The sequence below is a fragment of the Coregonus clupeaformis genome, unplaced genomic scaffold (genome assembly GCF_020615455.1).
Source record: "Coregonus clupeaformis isolate EN_2021a unplaced genomic scaffold, ASM2061545v1 scaf0180, whole genome shotgun sequence".
NCBI classification, from domain to species: domain Eukaryota; kingdom Metazoa; phylum Chordata; class Actinopteri; order Salmoniformes; family Salmonidae; genus Coregonus; species Coregonus clupeaformis.
In genome coordinates, this window is record NW_025533635.1 from 1 (window position 1) to 17,673 (window position 17,673).

General features: G+C 40.3%; 1 protein-coding gene across 1 annotated transcript in view; it reads right to left on the minus strand.

Moving 5' to 3' along the window:
- Window positions 1-5,406: 5,406 nt before the first annotated feature.
- LOC121573300 (leucine zipper protein 2-like) overlaps window positions 5,407-17,673 on the minus strand; it is a gene marked incomplete at its 3' end in the record, with an annotated part of 140,474 nt that continues 128,207 nt past the window's right edge. Inside the window, exon 7 of the mRNA XM_045213965.1 lies at window positions 5,407-5,472. Coding sequence (XP_045069900.1) covers window positions 5,407-5,472 — 66 coding nt within the window. The remainder of the gene's footprint in view (window positions 5,473-17,673) is intronic.

Sequence of the window (17,673 nt, forward strand, 5' to 3'; positions counted from 1 at the left end):
CAGGAGGAGATAGAAATGCAGTGAGTGAGATTCTGTAGCTAAAGGTAATGTGTCCAGCCTATTAATTATGAAAATATAAAAAATGCCTATTACTAGGCTATTAAATCAAATACAAATTCACTATTGGTGTAGGATAACTCTGTAAAACCGCCCTGCACAATCAATGAACCAACAGCATCGCCTGACCTATACCTTCTCTCCCTTACTCATGGATAGGACCCAGACTCATGGATATAGAAGTTTGGAGCATAAGCATAAGGTAATGAGTCCATAAGTATGCCTAATAATACAGTCACACTCAGGAAGTTACTAGATTTTGTTTAATTTTGGAGTTTAGGCTAGACCAATTGTCATGCCAAAGACATCTTAAATCTTTTTTTTAATTGTTTTCTGCTATGCGTAATATAAGTAGGCTATATATTGTTGAAAGGCACCATCTATCGGGCTTAGGCTTATATTTAAACCTATGCTATGCATAGCTCTAATATGCATGAGGGTTTTGAATTAATCATCACCTTAAAAATCGCTGTCCATTGGAGTGTATTGAGCTTTGAAACAACATTCTAGCGACCATGTTTTCCTCAGTTTCAACCTGTTATTGAACTTCGCTTTCTTCAAATTCATCAAAGTGAAGTGAGTTGATGTGAATTTTCGATTGCATTTGCATTGATGTCAAAGTGGTTAGAGGGACAACAGAGACCCGGTACCAAGCCATTAGTGACCTGATGATCGTTAGTGAGTTGGGTACTAATAAACTGTCAGAGTGCATAAGAGGAGATTACCATTGTCAGCAGTCACGTATAATTTTACTTCGGTCATGACTCACTGACTGCTGGTGTGGGCGATATCGATGACTAACAGCCCTAGCCACCACCATGCTTCGGCGGGGACCAATTTGTTAGGCGGAGTATTAGGCTGTGCCTGGTTTCTCCAGACGGTGCTTTGCATTTAGGCCAAAAAGAGCTCAATTTTTGTCTCATCAGACCACAGAATATTTTGCCTTATGCTCTCAAGGTCTTTCACGTGCCTTTTTGCAAACTGTCATGTGCCTTTTTCTCCAGGAGTGGCTTCCGTCTGGCCACTCTCCATAAAGCCCAGATTGGTGAAGTGCTGAGGCGACTGTTGTCCTTCTGGCAGGTTCTCCATCTCAGCAAGAACTCTGTCAGAGTGGTCATTGGGTTCTTGGTCACCTCACTGACCAAGGTCCTTCTTGCCTGGTTGCTCAGTTTGGTGGACGGCCAGCTCTAAGCAGAGTCATAGGCACTTCCATATTTCGTTTCCACTGTGCTCTTGGAAACTTTCAACACTCTAGAAATGGTTTTAGAACCTTTCCCCAGATATATGCCTCACAATTCTATCTCAGAGATCTACGGACAGTTCCTTGGACTTCATGGTATAGTTTCTGCTCTAACGTGCACTGTCAACTGTGGGACCTTCTATAGACAGATTGTGTTTCTTTCTAAATCATGTCCAAACAATTGGAATTGGCTCCAAACAAGTTGTAGTAACGTCTCAAGGATGATCAAAGAAATTGGATGCATCTGGGCTCAATTTTGAGTGTCTCAGCAAAGGGTGTGAATACTTATGTAAATGAGATATTTCTGTATTTCATTTTCAATAAATTTGACAACATTTCTCAAGACTTTGTAAATTTTCACTTTGCCATTATGGGGTATTGTGTGTAAGATGGGTGGAAAAAATGGTTATATTTAATCAATTTTGAATTCAGGCTGTAATACAATAAAATGTGGAATTAGTCCAGGGGTATGAATACTTTCAGAAGCCAAATAGTGAAAACAACAGTAGCCTAAACATCATTATAATGGCCAAGTAGCGCTTGATAGACAGTAAAATCACAAAGGCAATAATGGCATTATAATGAATATAAGTGTCATTATTGTCGGCTCGTGTTAACATTGGCGTGTGCGTCTTCATGCAATGTCATTAGTTGAATTTCATTTGGCTGTTATTCCTTGTCCTAACAGTTTACACAAATCTTCGTACTTTCACTTGCTTGACACACTTTGACGCCGTACCTTTATTTGGTTGTAGTATATTAATAGTATCCGGTTCTCTCTTTATTGTATTGCCCGTCATCTTGTCATTCTTCAGCACGGTTGCACAGCGGCTGTGCAGGTGCCTTATTTTGCACAGAGGGAGAGGAGCTCCCAACTCCACTTTGTTCATGGTGGCAGCCAATGACAGTGAAGTGAAATTGTCCATGGTGACATTTCTCCCCTTGCCAATGTGAGTTCCACAGAAGCTTCATCACCACATTCTCCGACAGTCAATCACCTGCTGCCTGATGTGGATATTTCCCCATATTTTTAAAAGGCGTTCAGCATGTACAATTGCCCTTGCGCTCACTTTGTAGCCTAGCCAGGCTAGAGTGAATGATAAGACTGTTTGTATTCGGTGGACTGGAAATAGGTACATACCATTTTGAGATTATAATTAAAACAGATCAATGCAATAGAATAGCCGACCCTGTTCTTCATTCACAATTGGTGATTACATGTGAGGTATACATAGTTTGCTTCCCTCACTCATCAACTCATCCATTCACCCCCTTTCCCCATCATACTTTACTTCATTTATTTCATCTGTTGTTATACACTGAGTATACCAAACATTAGCAACAAAATGTAATTCATGAGCAGTCATAATGACTGCTTTAACTTAGTTCTAGTGTTACGGAACAGTTTCAATGTGTTCTGGAAAGCTTCTCTTCCCTAAAATAAACATTGTAGAATCACCTGCACAGCTGGGAGGTTTTTTTGTTTTGGGAACATGTCTTTTGTGATGTCTCACAATGTTTCCTGTTCTTCCCACAACCTAATGAAACATTCTGAGAACCTTTAAGAACAGGCAAATGTGTTCTGGGAATGTCCTTGTAACAGCAGGTGAATGTTGTTTTGCACCCTAAAGAAACATTGTAAAATCATCTGCACAACTGGAAAGTTTTTATGTTTTGGAACATATATTTTGTGATGTCCCAAAAATGTTCCCAACAGACTGTTCCCACAACCCTAGCCAGTAACATTCAGGGAACCTTTAAAGAACAGACCAAATGTGTTCTGGGAACTTTCTTAGGTAACACTTTATTTTGGATAGTCCATCTGGAGATGCTCTACAGACTATTAGTAACATTTCAACTAACTATATCTACTATTCCTAGCCCTAACCTTAACCCTTATACTAACCTAAACTTAACCTAACCTTCACCTTAATAACCTTTGACTAACACTTATTTTTAAACAAAAACCTAACTGTAGCCTTTGTAAGCAGTTGCTTATCAACAGATAGTTTGTTGATAGTATGACCATCTGTAGAGCATCTACAGATGGAAAATCCAGACTATCCAAATAAGAAGTTGTGGCCCGTTCTTTAGCACATCAGGTGAATAAGTTTCTCACCCTAAAATAAACATTGTAGAATCATCCTGCACAACTGGACAGTTTTTTTTTAGTTCTTAGCCAGACTGTTCCCACAACCTAATGAAACATTCTGGGAAACCTTTAAAGAGCAGATTAAACATTCTTTTGCAACATCAGGCCCGAATGTTTTATACAAACATGTGTAATAATACCACGAATGATGACCAGTATTATGAGAACATTTGCTACGGACAACTTAATTAAGTTCTGGGAACTTTCTTACAGAACCAATTTGGATTTGCTGGGAAAACATTACTGGTACATTGTGTTATTACATTACCTGAAACCTGATGAATGTTTCTCTCTGACGTTATCATCCTAATGTTAGATAAAATCCAACTAGAACTTTAAATCTTAGCTGATGTTCTGGGAATGTTTCGTGGGTTTGCTGGGTTACTCTTGGAAGCAAACCATGAAATGAGCCACATTGAAATTGGTGGTTCACTCATCGGGGTTAGGAATAAAATGCTGTCAATATGAATCATGTGAAGTGATAGCAATAAAGTATTTTTATATTTGTACATAAAAATGTCCAACACTTGTATCTTCAATTTATAAAAGGTGACCAGTAGTATGGTTGATCATGTTTGTTGAGAAGAAATAGAGGTCTTACTTTATGGTGAGAATTGACTACAAAAATCACTGCAGTTCAAAAGTCACATCCAGTGACTTATTGGTAAAGTCATCAATAACTACTTTTATTACCAGGACCTATAAAGCTGACCACAACATCAACCCGGCAAAGCTGAAAAAACATCCAAGTCGTCTACCTCTTACTTTCCGTTGAAGTGAATACCTTTGGTCAGGTCTTACATATCATCACTGCCTGCATCCTTGAGATTGAAATTGAACGGTTGAGAGGACCAACTCGACAATATATTCAGACAATTTGCTATAGGAAGCATTAAACTCAGTGGGAGGATTGAGCCCTTTTCTAGCCACTGTCATTATTCCATCTGACAGAGCTTAAAAAATGACAGGTCTGAGGGATCAAATCTATAGCATTTATGAAATGGTATTAGGAGGCACTAGGTGGCAGTGTCAACTGACGATTTCTATTCCCACCCTCCAAACAAGAACAGAAAGGTCAGCCTATGTCCCGTAAAGTGCAACGATTATTACATGAATCCCTTAGATACAAAAATACAACACTTAAAAGGTCCAATTCCTCCAATAAGAATGAGATTATAATGTGTAGTTGTGTGTGTAGCATATTATAGTTTACTTTATGTGATAGATTTGTTGGGGGTTACATTTTATTGTAGAAGTTGGTTTATCATACCAGAGCTTGCAGTCTTGTCCAGGTCTCCCATATCTCAATGGGTCTTCATGGATTGTATAAGGATTCAATTATTTATTTAACACCATATATTGATTTATGTATACTACCTTACCAAGGAATTTGTGGCAATCGCAGCATAGATCTGACTTCAATTTAAACAATATCTCCAGAAGGTTTGGCATTGGATAATAGTACTTATTGGTTGTTGTATCTATAACATCCTTTCATGCTGCAAGTGTGGAAACAGATGCAACACATTGAGCAATTTCTATTTATTTTTTGGAAAGGGGCTTATTCACTTTGGCATGTGACAGATTAACAGTGTAAATAATGTGTGGCACGTCAATGATCCATAAGAATTGACAAGACAGCACAAACAAGATCTGGAACGTGCAAGCTATCTGTGTCCAACGCTGTACACATCATGAAACTAAAGGAAACCTTCCAGGGTAGGTAATAGAATAAATTGCCGTTGCACAGACTACTAGTATGGGGAAAGCAATGAGAGCAAAAGCCTGTGAGCCCTCTGTGTACTGACTATTCCTTCCAGTTGGGACTTATTAATCGCAGACTCAATTAAGCCACAAGTGCCCCCAGATAGGATCATCTTTTAAGGTGGACTAGAGCACCTGTTTACTCCTGGTCTGGAACCATAATAAAGCAGCCCCCTTCACTTTTGCGCTTTACCTTGAAAATTAAATCCTTTTTTTCCCCATACCGCAGCTCTTTCAGTTGAGCCTGGATTTTCTTGGACTGCAAGGAGAAGATAAGAAAATAAATGTTAGCTTATTCAAATAGTGAAATTGATTTTAGATCACGTAGCAGGATTTGCCGGCAGCAGCGGAGCACTCCCTTTGTGCGTGTTCCTTGGACAATACTCCGGCTAAGCGACCTACAGGCGGGCAAGAAAATGTAAATCTCCCATTCAGTGAACACCAAAAGCCCACACAATCAATTCAATCATGCACTGGCTACTTGCCCACTGTCTAAAGCCCTATTTCACTCCACTCCATTCCACACAACCACTACCCACTCATACAGTTCCCTTAGTAGCACCCCTCCCCTCCCCTCTCATCTCGATGGCCACACACACACACAATAACACATACAGAACACACACACAGAGCTCAGACAGTTTCCAAAATGCATGGCTTTCCCTGGTCTCCGATCTTAACCGCAGCACACGTATGCACAAACACATGGTTCCCAGCTCTCCCTGACATTACTATGGTTGCACATCAGTAAGCTCATGGAAGCACATGGGTTGGCTCCTGATGCTGGTGATACAGTCAGTCCTCTTGGAGCCTTTGCACCAATGAAGTTTAACAGCTGTTTTCATCCCCTGGAGAAGTAACTTCTTTAAACAAAGGTGGATAACATGAAAGGTAGAAAGCCCAATTTTAAAAGAATACATAAAAAGCCCAAGTTTAAAATAATACATACAAAGGTGAGATTGAATTAGGTTAGGAACAGATCGAAATTTACTGGGGGAGGGGGGTCCAAAATATGGAGTGTTGTCAAACTTTCTTTTTGCTTTGGGGGAAGGTTTTGTGGTTTTTGGACAGGGGAGGTAGTGCGTTTTTCACTGTTTACTTTCTCTTCTGCTTGTATTTTCCCTATAAACAATGGCTTGACTTACTTTTAATATTACCCCTAATAACATTTTGAAACATTTGTGAAGGTTTGGTATGGTGTGGCTATTATTAAGCTTAAGCTACTGCAGGCCTATGATATGAAGGCAGTGCGCCTGTGCTCCAACTGACTCTGACAGTTGAACTTGAGGTGAGGAAGACTGTTTCAGGCCTACCAGAGTTACTCCTATAATCTAACAATATAATGCTTATTTGCATCACAAAATATTTGTATAGAATATTTACAAATTACCCACCTTCTGTACGTCTATATCTGTATAGTAGCCATCTGACATAAAAAAAAAAATGCATGTCGTGTCGTAGCATGCCTCTGGCATTTCTCTATCTCTCGTGGGGTTAGGCCTGCTTCTCTTCCTTTATATGGTATATATATATATATATATATATATATATATATATATATATATATATACACAGTGAGGGGAAAAAAGTATTTGATCCCTGCTGATTTTGTACGTTTGCCCACTGACAAAGAAATGATCAGTCTATACTTTTAAGGGTAGGTTTATTTGAACAGTGAGAGACAGATTAAATAAAAAAATCCAGAAAAATGCATGTCAAAAAATGTTATAGAATTGATTTGCATTTTAATTAGGGAAATAAGTATTTGACCTCTCAATCAGAAAGATTTCCTTAACAGGTGTGCCTTATTAAAAGTTCATGTGGGATTTATTTCCTTCTTAATGCATTTGAGCCAATCAGTTGTGTTGTGACAAGGTAGGGGGGTATACAGAAGATTTCTATTTAGTAAAAGACTAAGTCCATATTATGGCAAGAACAGCTCAAATAAGCAAAGAGAAAGCGGTCCATCATTACTTTAAGACATGAAGGTCGGAGTCAATACGGAAAATCTCAAGAACTTTGAAAGTTTTTCAAGTACAGTTGCAAAAACCAGTCAAGCGCTTGATGAAACTGGATCTCATGAGGACTGCCACAGGAATGGAAGACCCAGAGTTACTTCTGCTGCAGAGGATAAGTTCATTAGAGTTACCAGCCTCAGAAATTGCAGCCCAAATGAAATGCTTCACAGAATTCAAGTCACAGACACATCTCAACATCAACTGTTCAGGGGACTGTGTGAATCCAGGCTACTTCATGGTCGAATTGCTGCAAAGAACCACTGCTAAAGGACACCAATAAGAAGAAGAGACCTGCTATAGGCCAAGAAACACGAGCAATGGAGCGTGACCGGTGGAAATTTGTCCTTTGGTCTGGAGTGCAATTGGAGATTTTTGGTTCCAACCGCCATGTCTGTGTGAGACGCGGTGTGGGTGAACGGATGATCTCTGCACGTGTAGTTCCCACCGTAAAGCGCTGGAGAGGAGGGCGGTATCTAGTTCAGACCTCAGCTGAATCTGGTAATGAATGGTGTGGCTGTTGAACAAATAATAATAATAATAATATGCCATTTAGCAGACACTTTTATCCAAGCGACTTACAGTCATGTACAACAGACATTTTTACGTATGGGTGGTCCCGGGGATCGAACCCACTACCTTGGCGTTACAAGCGCCATGCTCACCAATTGAGCTACAGAGGACCACCCAGAACAAGTTGAGGAGACTAAATTACTTGGCGTTACCTTAGATTGTAAACTATCGTGGTCAAAACATATAGATTCAATGTTTCTAAAGATGGAGAGATCTGTCCGTAATAGAAGAGATGCTCTGCTTTTTTGACACCACTCTCAAAAAAGCAAGTTCTGCAGGCTCTAGTTTTGTCTAATCTTGATTATTGTAGTCGTGTGGTCCGGTGCTGCAAGGAAGACCTAGTTATACTGCAGCTGGCCTAAAAAACAGATGCAGTAACGTCTTGCTCTTCATTGTAATCAGAGGGCTTATATAAATACTATGCATGCCCGTCTCTCTTGGCTAAGAGTTGAGGGAGAGACTGACTGCATCACTTCTTCTTCAAATCAAATTTTATTTTTTCACATCGAATACAACAGGTGTATTACAGTGAAATGCTTACTTACAAGCCCTTAATCAACAAATGCAGTTTTAAGAAAGAATACAAAAAATCACACAAACAAATACGAAATAAAAGTAACAAATAATTAAAGACAGCAGTAAAAATAACAATAAGCGAGGCTGTATACAGGGTACGGTACTGAGTCAATGTGCAGGGCACCGGTTAGTTATTTTTATAAGAAAAATGCATTGTTTTGAAAATCCCCAAATTGTTTGCATAGTCAACTTACACACAGCTCCTGACACACAAACTTACCCCACCAGACATGCCACCAGGGTCTTTTTCACAGTCCCCAAATCCAGAACAAATTCAAGAAAGCCTACAGTATTTATAGAGCCATTATTGCATGGAACTCTGTTCCATCTCATATTACTCAAATAAACAGCAAACCTGGTTTCAAAAACAGATAAAGCAACACCTCACAGCACGATGCCTCTCTCCTATTTGACCTAGATAGTTTGTGTGTATGTATTGATATGTAGGCTACATGTGCCTTTAAAAAAATGTTTGTAGTTCTGTCCTTGAGCTGTTCTTGTCTATTAATGTTAGTGTATTATGTCATGTTTTGTGTGGACCCCAGGAAGAGTAGCTGCTGCTTTTTGCAGCTAATGGGGATCCTAATAAAATGCCAAAATACCAAAAGCAGCCAACAAGTGCTCAGCATATGTGGGAACTCCTTCAAGACTATTGGAAAAGCACTACTCATGATGCTGGTTGAGAGAATGCCAAGAGTGTGCAAAGTTGTCATCAAGACAAAGGGTGGCTACTTTGAAGAATATAAAATATATTTTGATTTTTGGTTACACATGATTCCATATGTGTTATTTCATAGTTTTGATGTCTTCACTATTATTCTACAATGTGGAAAATAGTCAAAATTAAGAAAAACCCTTGAATGAGTAGGTGTATCTAAACTTTTGACTGGTACAAAGAGTTGCAGTTAGTTTCGGGAATAGGTGTCAGAATAAGTTAGTCCTGAATATTTCCAAAACTAAAATCATTGTATTTGGGTCAAATCATTCACTAAACCCTAAACCTCAACTACATCTCGTAGTGAATAATGTGGAAATTGAGCAAGTTGAGGTGACTAAACTGCTTGGAGTAACCCTGGATTGTAGACTGTAATGGTCAAAGCATATTGATACAACAGTAGCTAAGATGAGGAGAAGTATGTCCATAATTAAGCGCTGTTCTGCCTTCTTAACAACACTATCAACAAGGCAGGTCCTACAGGCCCCAGTTTTGTCGCACCTAGACTACTGTTCAGTAGTGTGGTCAGGCTGCCACAAAAGAGGACTTGAGAAAATTACAGTTGGCTCAGAACAGGGCAGCACGGCTGGCCCAAAAAGTACACGGAGAGCTAACATGAATGACAAGTATGTCAGTCTCTCCTGGCTCAGTGGAAGAGAGATTGACTTCATCACTGCTTGTTTTTGTAAGAAGTGTTGACAAGCTGAATGTACCGAGCTGTCTGTTTGGAATGCTGCCACACAGCTCGGACACCCATGCATACCCCACAAGACATGCCACCAGAGGTCTCTTCACAGTCCCCAAGTCCAGAACAGACTATGGGAGGCACACAGTACTACATAGAGCCATGACTACATGAAACTCTATTCCACATCAGGTAACCGAGGCAAGCAGTAGAATCATATTTTAAAAAACAGGTAAAAACACACCTTATGGAACAACGGGGACTGTGAAGAGACACACACAAGGGTATAGACACATGCATACGCACACAATGTGATATTGTTGTATGGTGGTATTAAACATTTTGTATTGTAGATAGGTAGTGGTGTAATAATGTCAAATGATGTACTGTTTTATATTTTGTTTTTTTATGTAATGTAAGTGCTTTAAGAAGAGATAGCTGCTTTGGCAGAAGCTAATGGGGATCCCTAATAAATACAATTAAATACAAAAAAAATATATATATATATATATATATATATATATATATATATATATATATATATATATAGATAGATATTAGGGCTGTCAAAGTTAACATGTTAATAACAGCGTTAATGCTTACATCTTTTTAGCCGTACATTTTTTGACGCCATTAACGCATTTTCTTAGTTTGACCCCCTGAACCATCCATAGTTCAGATTCAAGCCCTAGCAGACGATGCGCTAGTTTGACAACCACTTTACTAGCTAGCTACTTGTATGACTGAATGATGGAGAATGCTAGTAAGGGGCTTTTAAATGGCAAATTACATTTCAAATCACTCCCAGGTGGCTCTCTGGATAAAACCGAAGTAATTTGCTCTATTGCAATACTGAATTTGTTTAGCACCGGTACATTGAGTCTTCATTATCATTTACAAGGAAACATACTGTTGGCGTCGGGAATTCAAGTAATGTTACTAGTAGCAATGGAGGACATCTTCGGCAGGCTAAGCTAGAAGAGTGTGTGCGTGGGAGGCCTATGAACAAGTCGAGCAAGCAGCAAGCTAACACAAGCAATAGCCAAGTGGATTGCTACAGCTTGCAGGCAGTCCACATTGTGGAGGACGAAGGCTTGAGAGATCATTCGGAGAGCATCGAACAACTCAACGTATGAGTTACCCTCAGCGCCACCGTTGTTAAAAAGAATACACGAGCTGTATGAAAGCGAGAGGGCTACGGAGCGGAGGAGTTGAAACATGCAATGGCTGATGCTCTCACAGGAGACCACTGGACTTCGGTCAGTAACCACAACTACCTTGGGGTTACTGCACCACATCGATGAAAACTGCATTCACACACTCTGACCGTAATGAAGAGCAGAAGAGAGGCACTATGCTGAAAGCGTGTGTCGGGTATTTCATGGATCTAGCAAAGCAGTGGAACATTGAAAACAAAGTTACCACAGTTTGCAAAGACAGTGCACGGAACATGATTGCAGCTGCAAGGACATCTGCCTTTTGAACACCTGCCCTGCACTGCACAGTCTCCAAAGGTCCATCACTTTGTCCCTACAGAACAGCGGGTTCGACAATGCCCTAGCCAAATGCCGAAAGCTCGGACAACTGCAGAGCTCGGACAACAGCAAGTTGCAAATGCGCTAAAGAAGGAGTCCCACTCGCACAAGATGTCACAACAAGATTGAATTCCACTCTGGAAATGGTCAAACGTGTCCACAGAAACCAACAACCACTGAGAGATGCTCTGGCCCAACAAAAAACGAACATCACCATGCCAACCACAGCTGAACTGGAGAACTGCAGAAGCTGAAGGCACTACTGGAGCCCTGCAGGTAATATTTTTATCTCACTATTAGTGTTATAATACGATTTTGTGTGCATGAGCGAGTGTGTAAAGTGTGTGTGTGTGTGTGTGTGTGTGTGTGTGAGAGAGAGAGATTTACTGTTAACTTTTTATTGTTTATTTCCCATGCCAATAAAGCCCCTTGAATTGAATTGAATTGAGAGAGCGAGAGAGAGAGAGTCTGTGTATAACAAGTCTCTCAGCAATTGACTGAAGTGATTTTGAATTATCTTTCACTGCAGGTACTTGACTGAACTCTCTGGGAAGAGAGAAGTACATTTCCTGCTTAGTGGGGTTGCCTGCTTTGTGTCATCTCCTTCGGGTGATGGAGACCTCCGATGATGACCCTGTCTTATGGTAAGATTCAAGCTGACAATTACAACATACCTGAAGAAACGGCAAGGAAAACACCAATCTCACATGGCTGAAGATCACAACAGCACTCGACCCAAGGTTTAAGGGACCTGAAGTGCCTTCCCAGACCTGAGGGTGAGGTGTGGGCTTTGGTCAGCAACTTGCTGAAGGGAAGACAGGCCTGCACAGCAACCTGATAAAGCACCAGAGTCAAAGCCACCAAAGAAAAAGCTGCCCTTTTGTTGAGTTCTTCCAAGTCTGACTGATGAAGAGGAGGAGTCCATTGAGAAATGTGTGGAGCGTTACAAAGCAGAGCCCAGCATCAACATGGAAGACTGTCCACTACAGTGGTGGTCACAGCATGCAGGGGCACACACCAGGCTGGCCTGCATTGCACGGTAAGGTACCTGGCAACGCCTGCCACATCAGTACCTTGTGAGAGGTTGTCTCTCTGGGCATATCGTACAGAAGAAGAGAGCAGCTTTATCATCTGAAAATGTCAACAGGCTTGTATTCTTTGCAACTGGCTCAGCGAAGAAGAGGACGACTGAAGTATGTCCACTGGTTTATGTTCTGTGGAATTCATGACATTGTTGGACAAGTTTATGCTCTTTGTATCCATAGTTATTTTTTTCTTATAGCCAACCCTCCAATCAGTAATTGGGAGAACAATCATTTAGAATGGCTGAAGCTTTAACTGTGTGTGTGTGTGTGTGTGTGTGTGTGTGTGTGTGTGTGTGTGTGTGTGTGTGTGTGTGTGTGTGTGTGTGTGTGTGTGTGTGTGTGTGTGTGTGTGTGTGTGTGTGTGTGTGAAAATGTATGAGGGAGCATTAGCAGGCCTACTGGGAGCATTGTAAGTTACAGGACTTTTTGTATTGCTTAACTTGTTTATGGTGAATATGCCATTAAAATACACTGCTTTTTAAATGGAACAATCTTTATTTAGCACAACATTTGAGCAATTGTGATTAATCGCGATTAACTACAGAATTTAATGTGATTAAGCGCGATTAATTATTCTCCTCGTTTGACAGCACTAATATATATTTATTTATTTATTCAAATATGAATATCATACAGTGAACACCTAAGTCTATAGGCCTTTGCATGCAATGCCCTCATACATTTAGCGCTCAAATCTCTGACAGCTGAACTGTGAGGGTGGACAATTATTGTTATAGGAAAGTAGCCTAAACCTCTCCCAAAAAATAGGCTATGTTTTGCATATGTACACATCGAAACACAAGACATTGCGTTTTTGTTAATTTGTTAAAGGATGTTTTTTACAGAAACGTAAATGTGGCTCATTTGGCCGTCACTTGTTTAGTGATGGCGCTAGCTGCCAGGTTGCATCTGAATGCATATGGATGTCCATTACATTTCTTAAATGTCCAGTAAATTAAAATCTTCCCTGTCATGTTGTCCGGTGCCAAATTTTCCTAAAGGAAACTCTGAAATGGCATATTGTTTGTAGTGAAGATTTTAGAATATTCACATGAAAATCTGTTGCCAATTGAATGGAAACCTAGCTTTAGACACCCTAAAGACTCTGGCAAGTGCGCTAGTCCAGTGTCACTTTGATTATGCCTGCACATCATGGTTCACCAGCAGCCCGAAACATCCAAAGATAAGCTACCACCAAACAAGCTTGTAAGAATTGTACTTAAACTCTCCCCTCATACTCATCTGGAGGTTGAGCATATCTCTATAATGTGTCTGTAGCTATGTAATTGCATATGTATTTATTTACAAAATAGGGACCACAATGGAAATAAGTCCCGACATTATTGTGCAATCCGGTCACTTTTGTGAATTTTTTAACTGACAAATAAAATCAATCACTCAATCAATCCAAACTGTACAGCGACCAGATGATGAATGGAAAAAGACATTGGTTACAAATGTTGTGATGCGACTTACTTTAATGTATGACTGTTATTTATCGAATCACCTAACTATGTTTAATTGTCACTCGATTAAATTAATTATGTAACAATTAACTCATAAGGAATTTGGGGCATCACGGAATAAGTTGTTTAATGTGTTACCATCTCCGATTTATACTCTTAGAAGATATGTTATATATTGATAACAGTCACTTATCAAATAATTACCTCTTATCGGTCTCATTCTGAACATCGCATAATCCTTGAACCTGCAAGAGCCCTAACCTTATTGATGAATCAGCAATACACAAATTGGCTTAATTATTAATTTACTAACTAACTAAATAATAACACAATACAAACACACATAGGTTATTGATTACTAACGTAATACAATGAAAAATAGGTCCCTAGTGGACTGGACTAACAATCGCATGACTGCTTGGGTAGAAGGAGGGTCAGAGTGGAAGGGAGAGACAGAGATTCAAACTATCATGGTTCCTTTGGAGACTATGCTCACAGTAATCATAATACTTATGCACCCTAATAACGCTCATTCGGATTAGAAATACAACATGTGTTTACGTGTAGCTGTCCTCGATAGTTGAGTTGATGATGTAGGACTCTGGTTTGCCCACCAGAGATCCCAATGTCCTTGGTAGAGTTTCTGGTCATAGTGCTGGTTAGAATGGCTACTTCCAGATGTACCAACGGTTGTCGGAGAGGGATTGTCCTTCCCACTTCTGTCTTTAGCGAAAGTTCTCTAGACGACTATACATGCCAGCTGCAGACTGAAATGATAAGGTCTAGTGCATTGTCTTCTTCTTCACCACGTGTAGAGGTTGAGAGTTTCGAGTTTCTCCATTTCAACGTGTGGATTAACGTCTCACGTTTTCTGGTCTTTCTGGTCTTGTAGAAATTCAACCATTTTGTAACGTTTAGCTCACGCTTCACGTCTGCTGGTCTAAAGGTTGATTTGTTTTACAGTTAAAGTTCTTACTTGATACCATCCTTAATGACATCACAAAATAATATACAACATGACATGATTATTCTTTAGATCCCCACTGCCATTTCCCACATTCTTTTTAAGTAGAATATTGTTTCACTATCCACTTTTGGATGTTGGAGTCTTAGCTGGGGAGACTTCCTTTGTCTCACAGGAAATTCTTTCTTCCCATACTAGAGACCAAGAATTACATTTCTGCAAACAATTTATGACCGGCTGTTAAGTCATAAAACTGGCCCCCAGGAAAGGGGGTGTTCAAACATTTGCCTAGCAGGAATGTTTGATCCTCAACCCATGAGGTCAGTCATGACACAAAACACCATAAAGTTGAATGACATTCGGAGATTGTCGCCAACTCTTCAATACTGGCTGCCTAAAAGGTAGGGAGCGATGTATTTTCTGTTTGTGGAGAATAATAATCCATTTAGCAGACGCTTTTATCCAAAGCGACTTACAGTCATGCGTGCATACATTATTATTTTTTTGTGTATGGGTGGTGATCGAACCCATTACCTTGGCGTTACAAGTGCCGTGCTCTACCAGCTGAGCTACAGAGGACCACCTCTACACATATGACATAGTCTGTTTATTGTGGTGTTGAAAGCGCAAACCATGATATTGAAGTGCCCAAAGTCAGTATGCTTTGTTTATTGGTTGTGTGGTGCATTGGCACAGAAACCGGTTAGTGGAAAATTCGTTGCCTATACACTTTATATAATTTTATATAATTATACATATGGCATCAAAATGTTAAATCTGATTTCCCCTAGCTGATCATTGTCTGCAGCCGGCTCTGATCATAGTGTAATGAAACAGGCGGAAGAGCGACCACCACAGATCGAGCTCAGTGAACCTTCAACCTTCTGGCCAGTAGCCCTCCGGGTGGCATCAACTGGCCACAAAATCATGCTGAAGTGGCAAAGTCGATATCCATGTTTATAAATTGTGGGTTCGATTCCCACGGGGGGCCAGTATGAAAAATGTATGCACTCACTAACTGTATGTCAGCTCTGGATAAGAGCATCTGCTAAATGACTAAAATGTAAAAATGTAATGTAATAAACACAGGGTCGCTACAGCTACTGTTTGTGGTTGTAAACATTATTTTGAGTTAATTCTATGAGGGGAGAGGGTGTTCAATGTATTTTACTGTACAAGGAGGGTAGTGTGAAAATATTTGTTGCTCTGGTGAGGGGGTGCATTCTTTTACATTTACATTTACGTCATTTAGCAGACGCTCTTATCCAGAGCGACTTACAGTTAGTGAATACATATATATATATTTTTTTCATACTGGCCCCCGTGGGAATCAAACCCACAACCCTGGGTTGCAAACGCCATGCTCTATCAACTGAGCTACATCCCTGCCGGCCATTACCTCCCCTACCCTGGACGACCGCTGGGCCATGTCACCGCCCACTTTTAATGACACCTTGAGTCGGACCAGCACCTCCCCCCACAGTACATTTTGATCTGTCCCTTAGCGTTTCCTGTTTTGGTAGTTTGTTTAAGCTCTTCAAGTTTGTTTGACTTGAATAAACTGGGCACTGAGTGTCAATGAGTGCCAAAAAATAAGTGGAATTGTTATCAAAATAAATGGGTTCTCACATTTTCCTAGAGGAAAAATAACATTAGTTTCATTTGTATTGAGCACTGCTGAAATGGTAACCCAAGCACAGTTAACTTTTCACTGGTCTTAGATGTTATAACAACCAATGTTGTTCATCCATTTTGTAACATGTCGAAGTGCATGAGCTCACTCACCCCTTAATACTATTCTTTATCTTATTATTCCCATTCCCACAGTAGTTGGACATCCCAAGACAGCCATCCCGCCTCCATTTAACGCTCATATACCCTGAGATCTCCCATAAAATATAGAGGTTAAATAAATATCTGAGCAACTTTCGAACAAATCCACTAAGGCAAGCTGTATTTTCTATCACAGGTTGGCGTTTATTGTTATCTAGGTGTCTGGTTAGACTGTAAACTCAACTTCCAGACTCACACAAAGAATCTCCAATCAAAAGTTAAATCTAGAATCTAGGTGTCTGGTTAGACTGTAAACTCAACTTCCAGACTCACATAAAGAATCTCCAATCCAAAGTTAAATCTAGAATCGACTTCCTATTTCGCAACAAAGCCTCCTTCACTCATGCTGCCAAACATGCCCTCGTAAAACTGACTATCCTACCGATCCTTGACTTCGGCGATGTCATTTATAAAATAGCCTCCAACACTCTACTCAGCAAATTGGATGTAGTCTATCACAGTGCCATCCGTTTTGTCTCCAAAGCCCCCATACACTACCCACCACTGTGACCTGTACGCTCTTGTTGGCTGGTCCTCACTACATGTTCGTCAGTCAAACCCACTGGCTCCAGGCCATCTATAAATCACTGCTAGGCAAATCCCCGCCTTATCTTAGCTCATTGGTCACCATAGCAGCACCCACCCGTAGTCTGCGCTCCAGCAGGTATATCTCACTGGTCATTCCCAAAGCCAACACCTCCTTTGGCCGCCATTCCTTCCAGTTCTCTGCTGCCAATGACTGGGAACGAATTGCAAAAATCTCTGAAGCTGGAGACTCTTATCTCCCTCAATAACTTTAAGCATCAGTTGTCAGAGCACCTCACGATCACTGCACCTGTACACAGCCCATCTGAAATTAGCCCACCCAACTACCTCATCCCTATATTGTTATTTAATTTGCTCTTTTTGCACCCCAGTATCTCTATTTGCACATAATCTCTTGCACATCTAGCATTCCAGTGTTAATACTATTGTAATTATTCTGCACTATAGCCTATTTATTGCCTTACCTC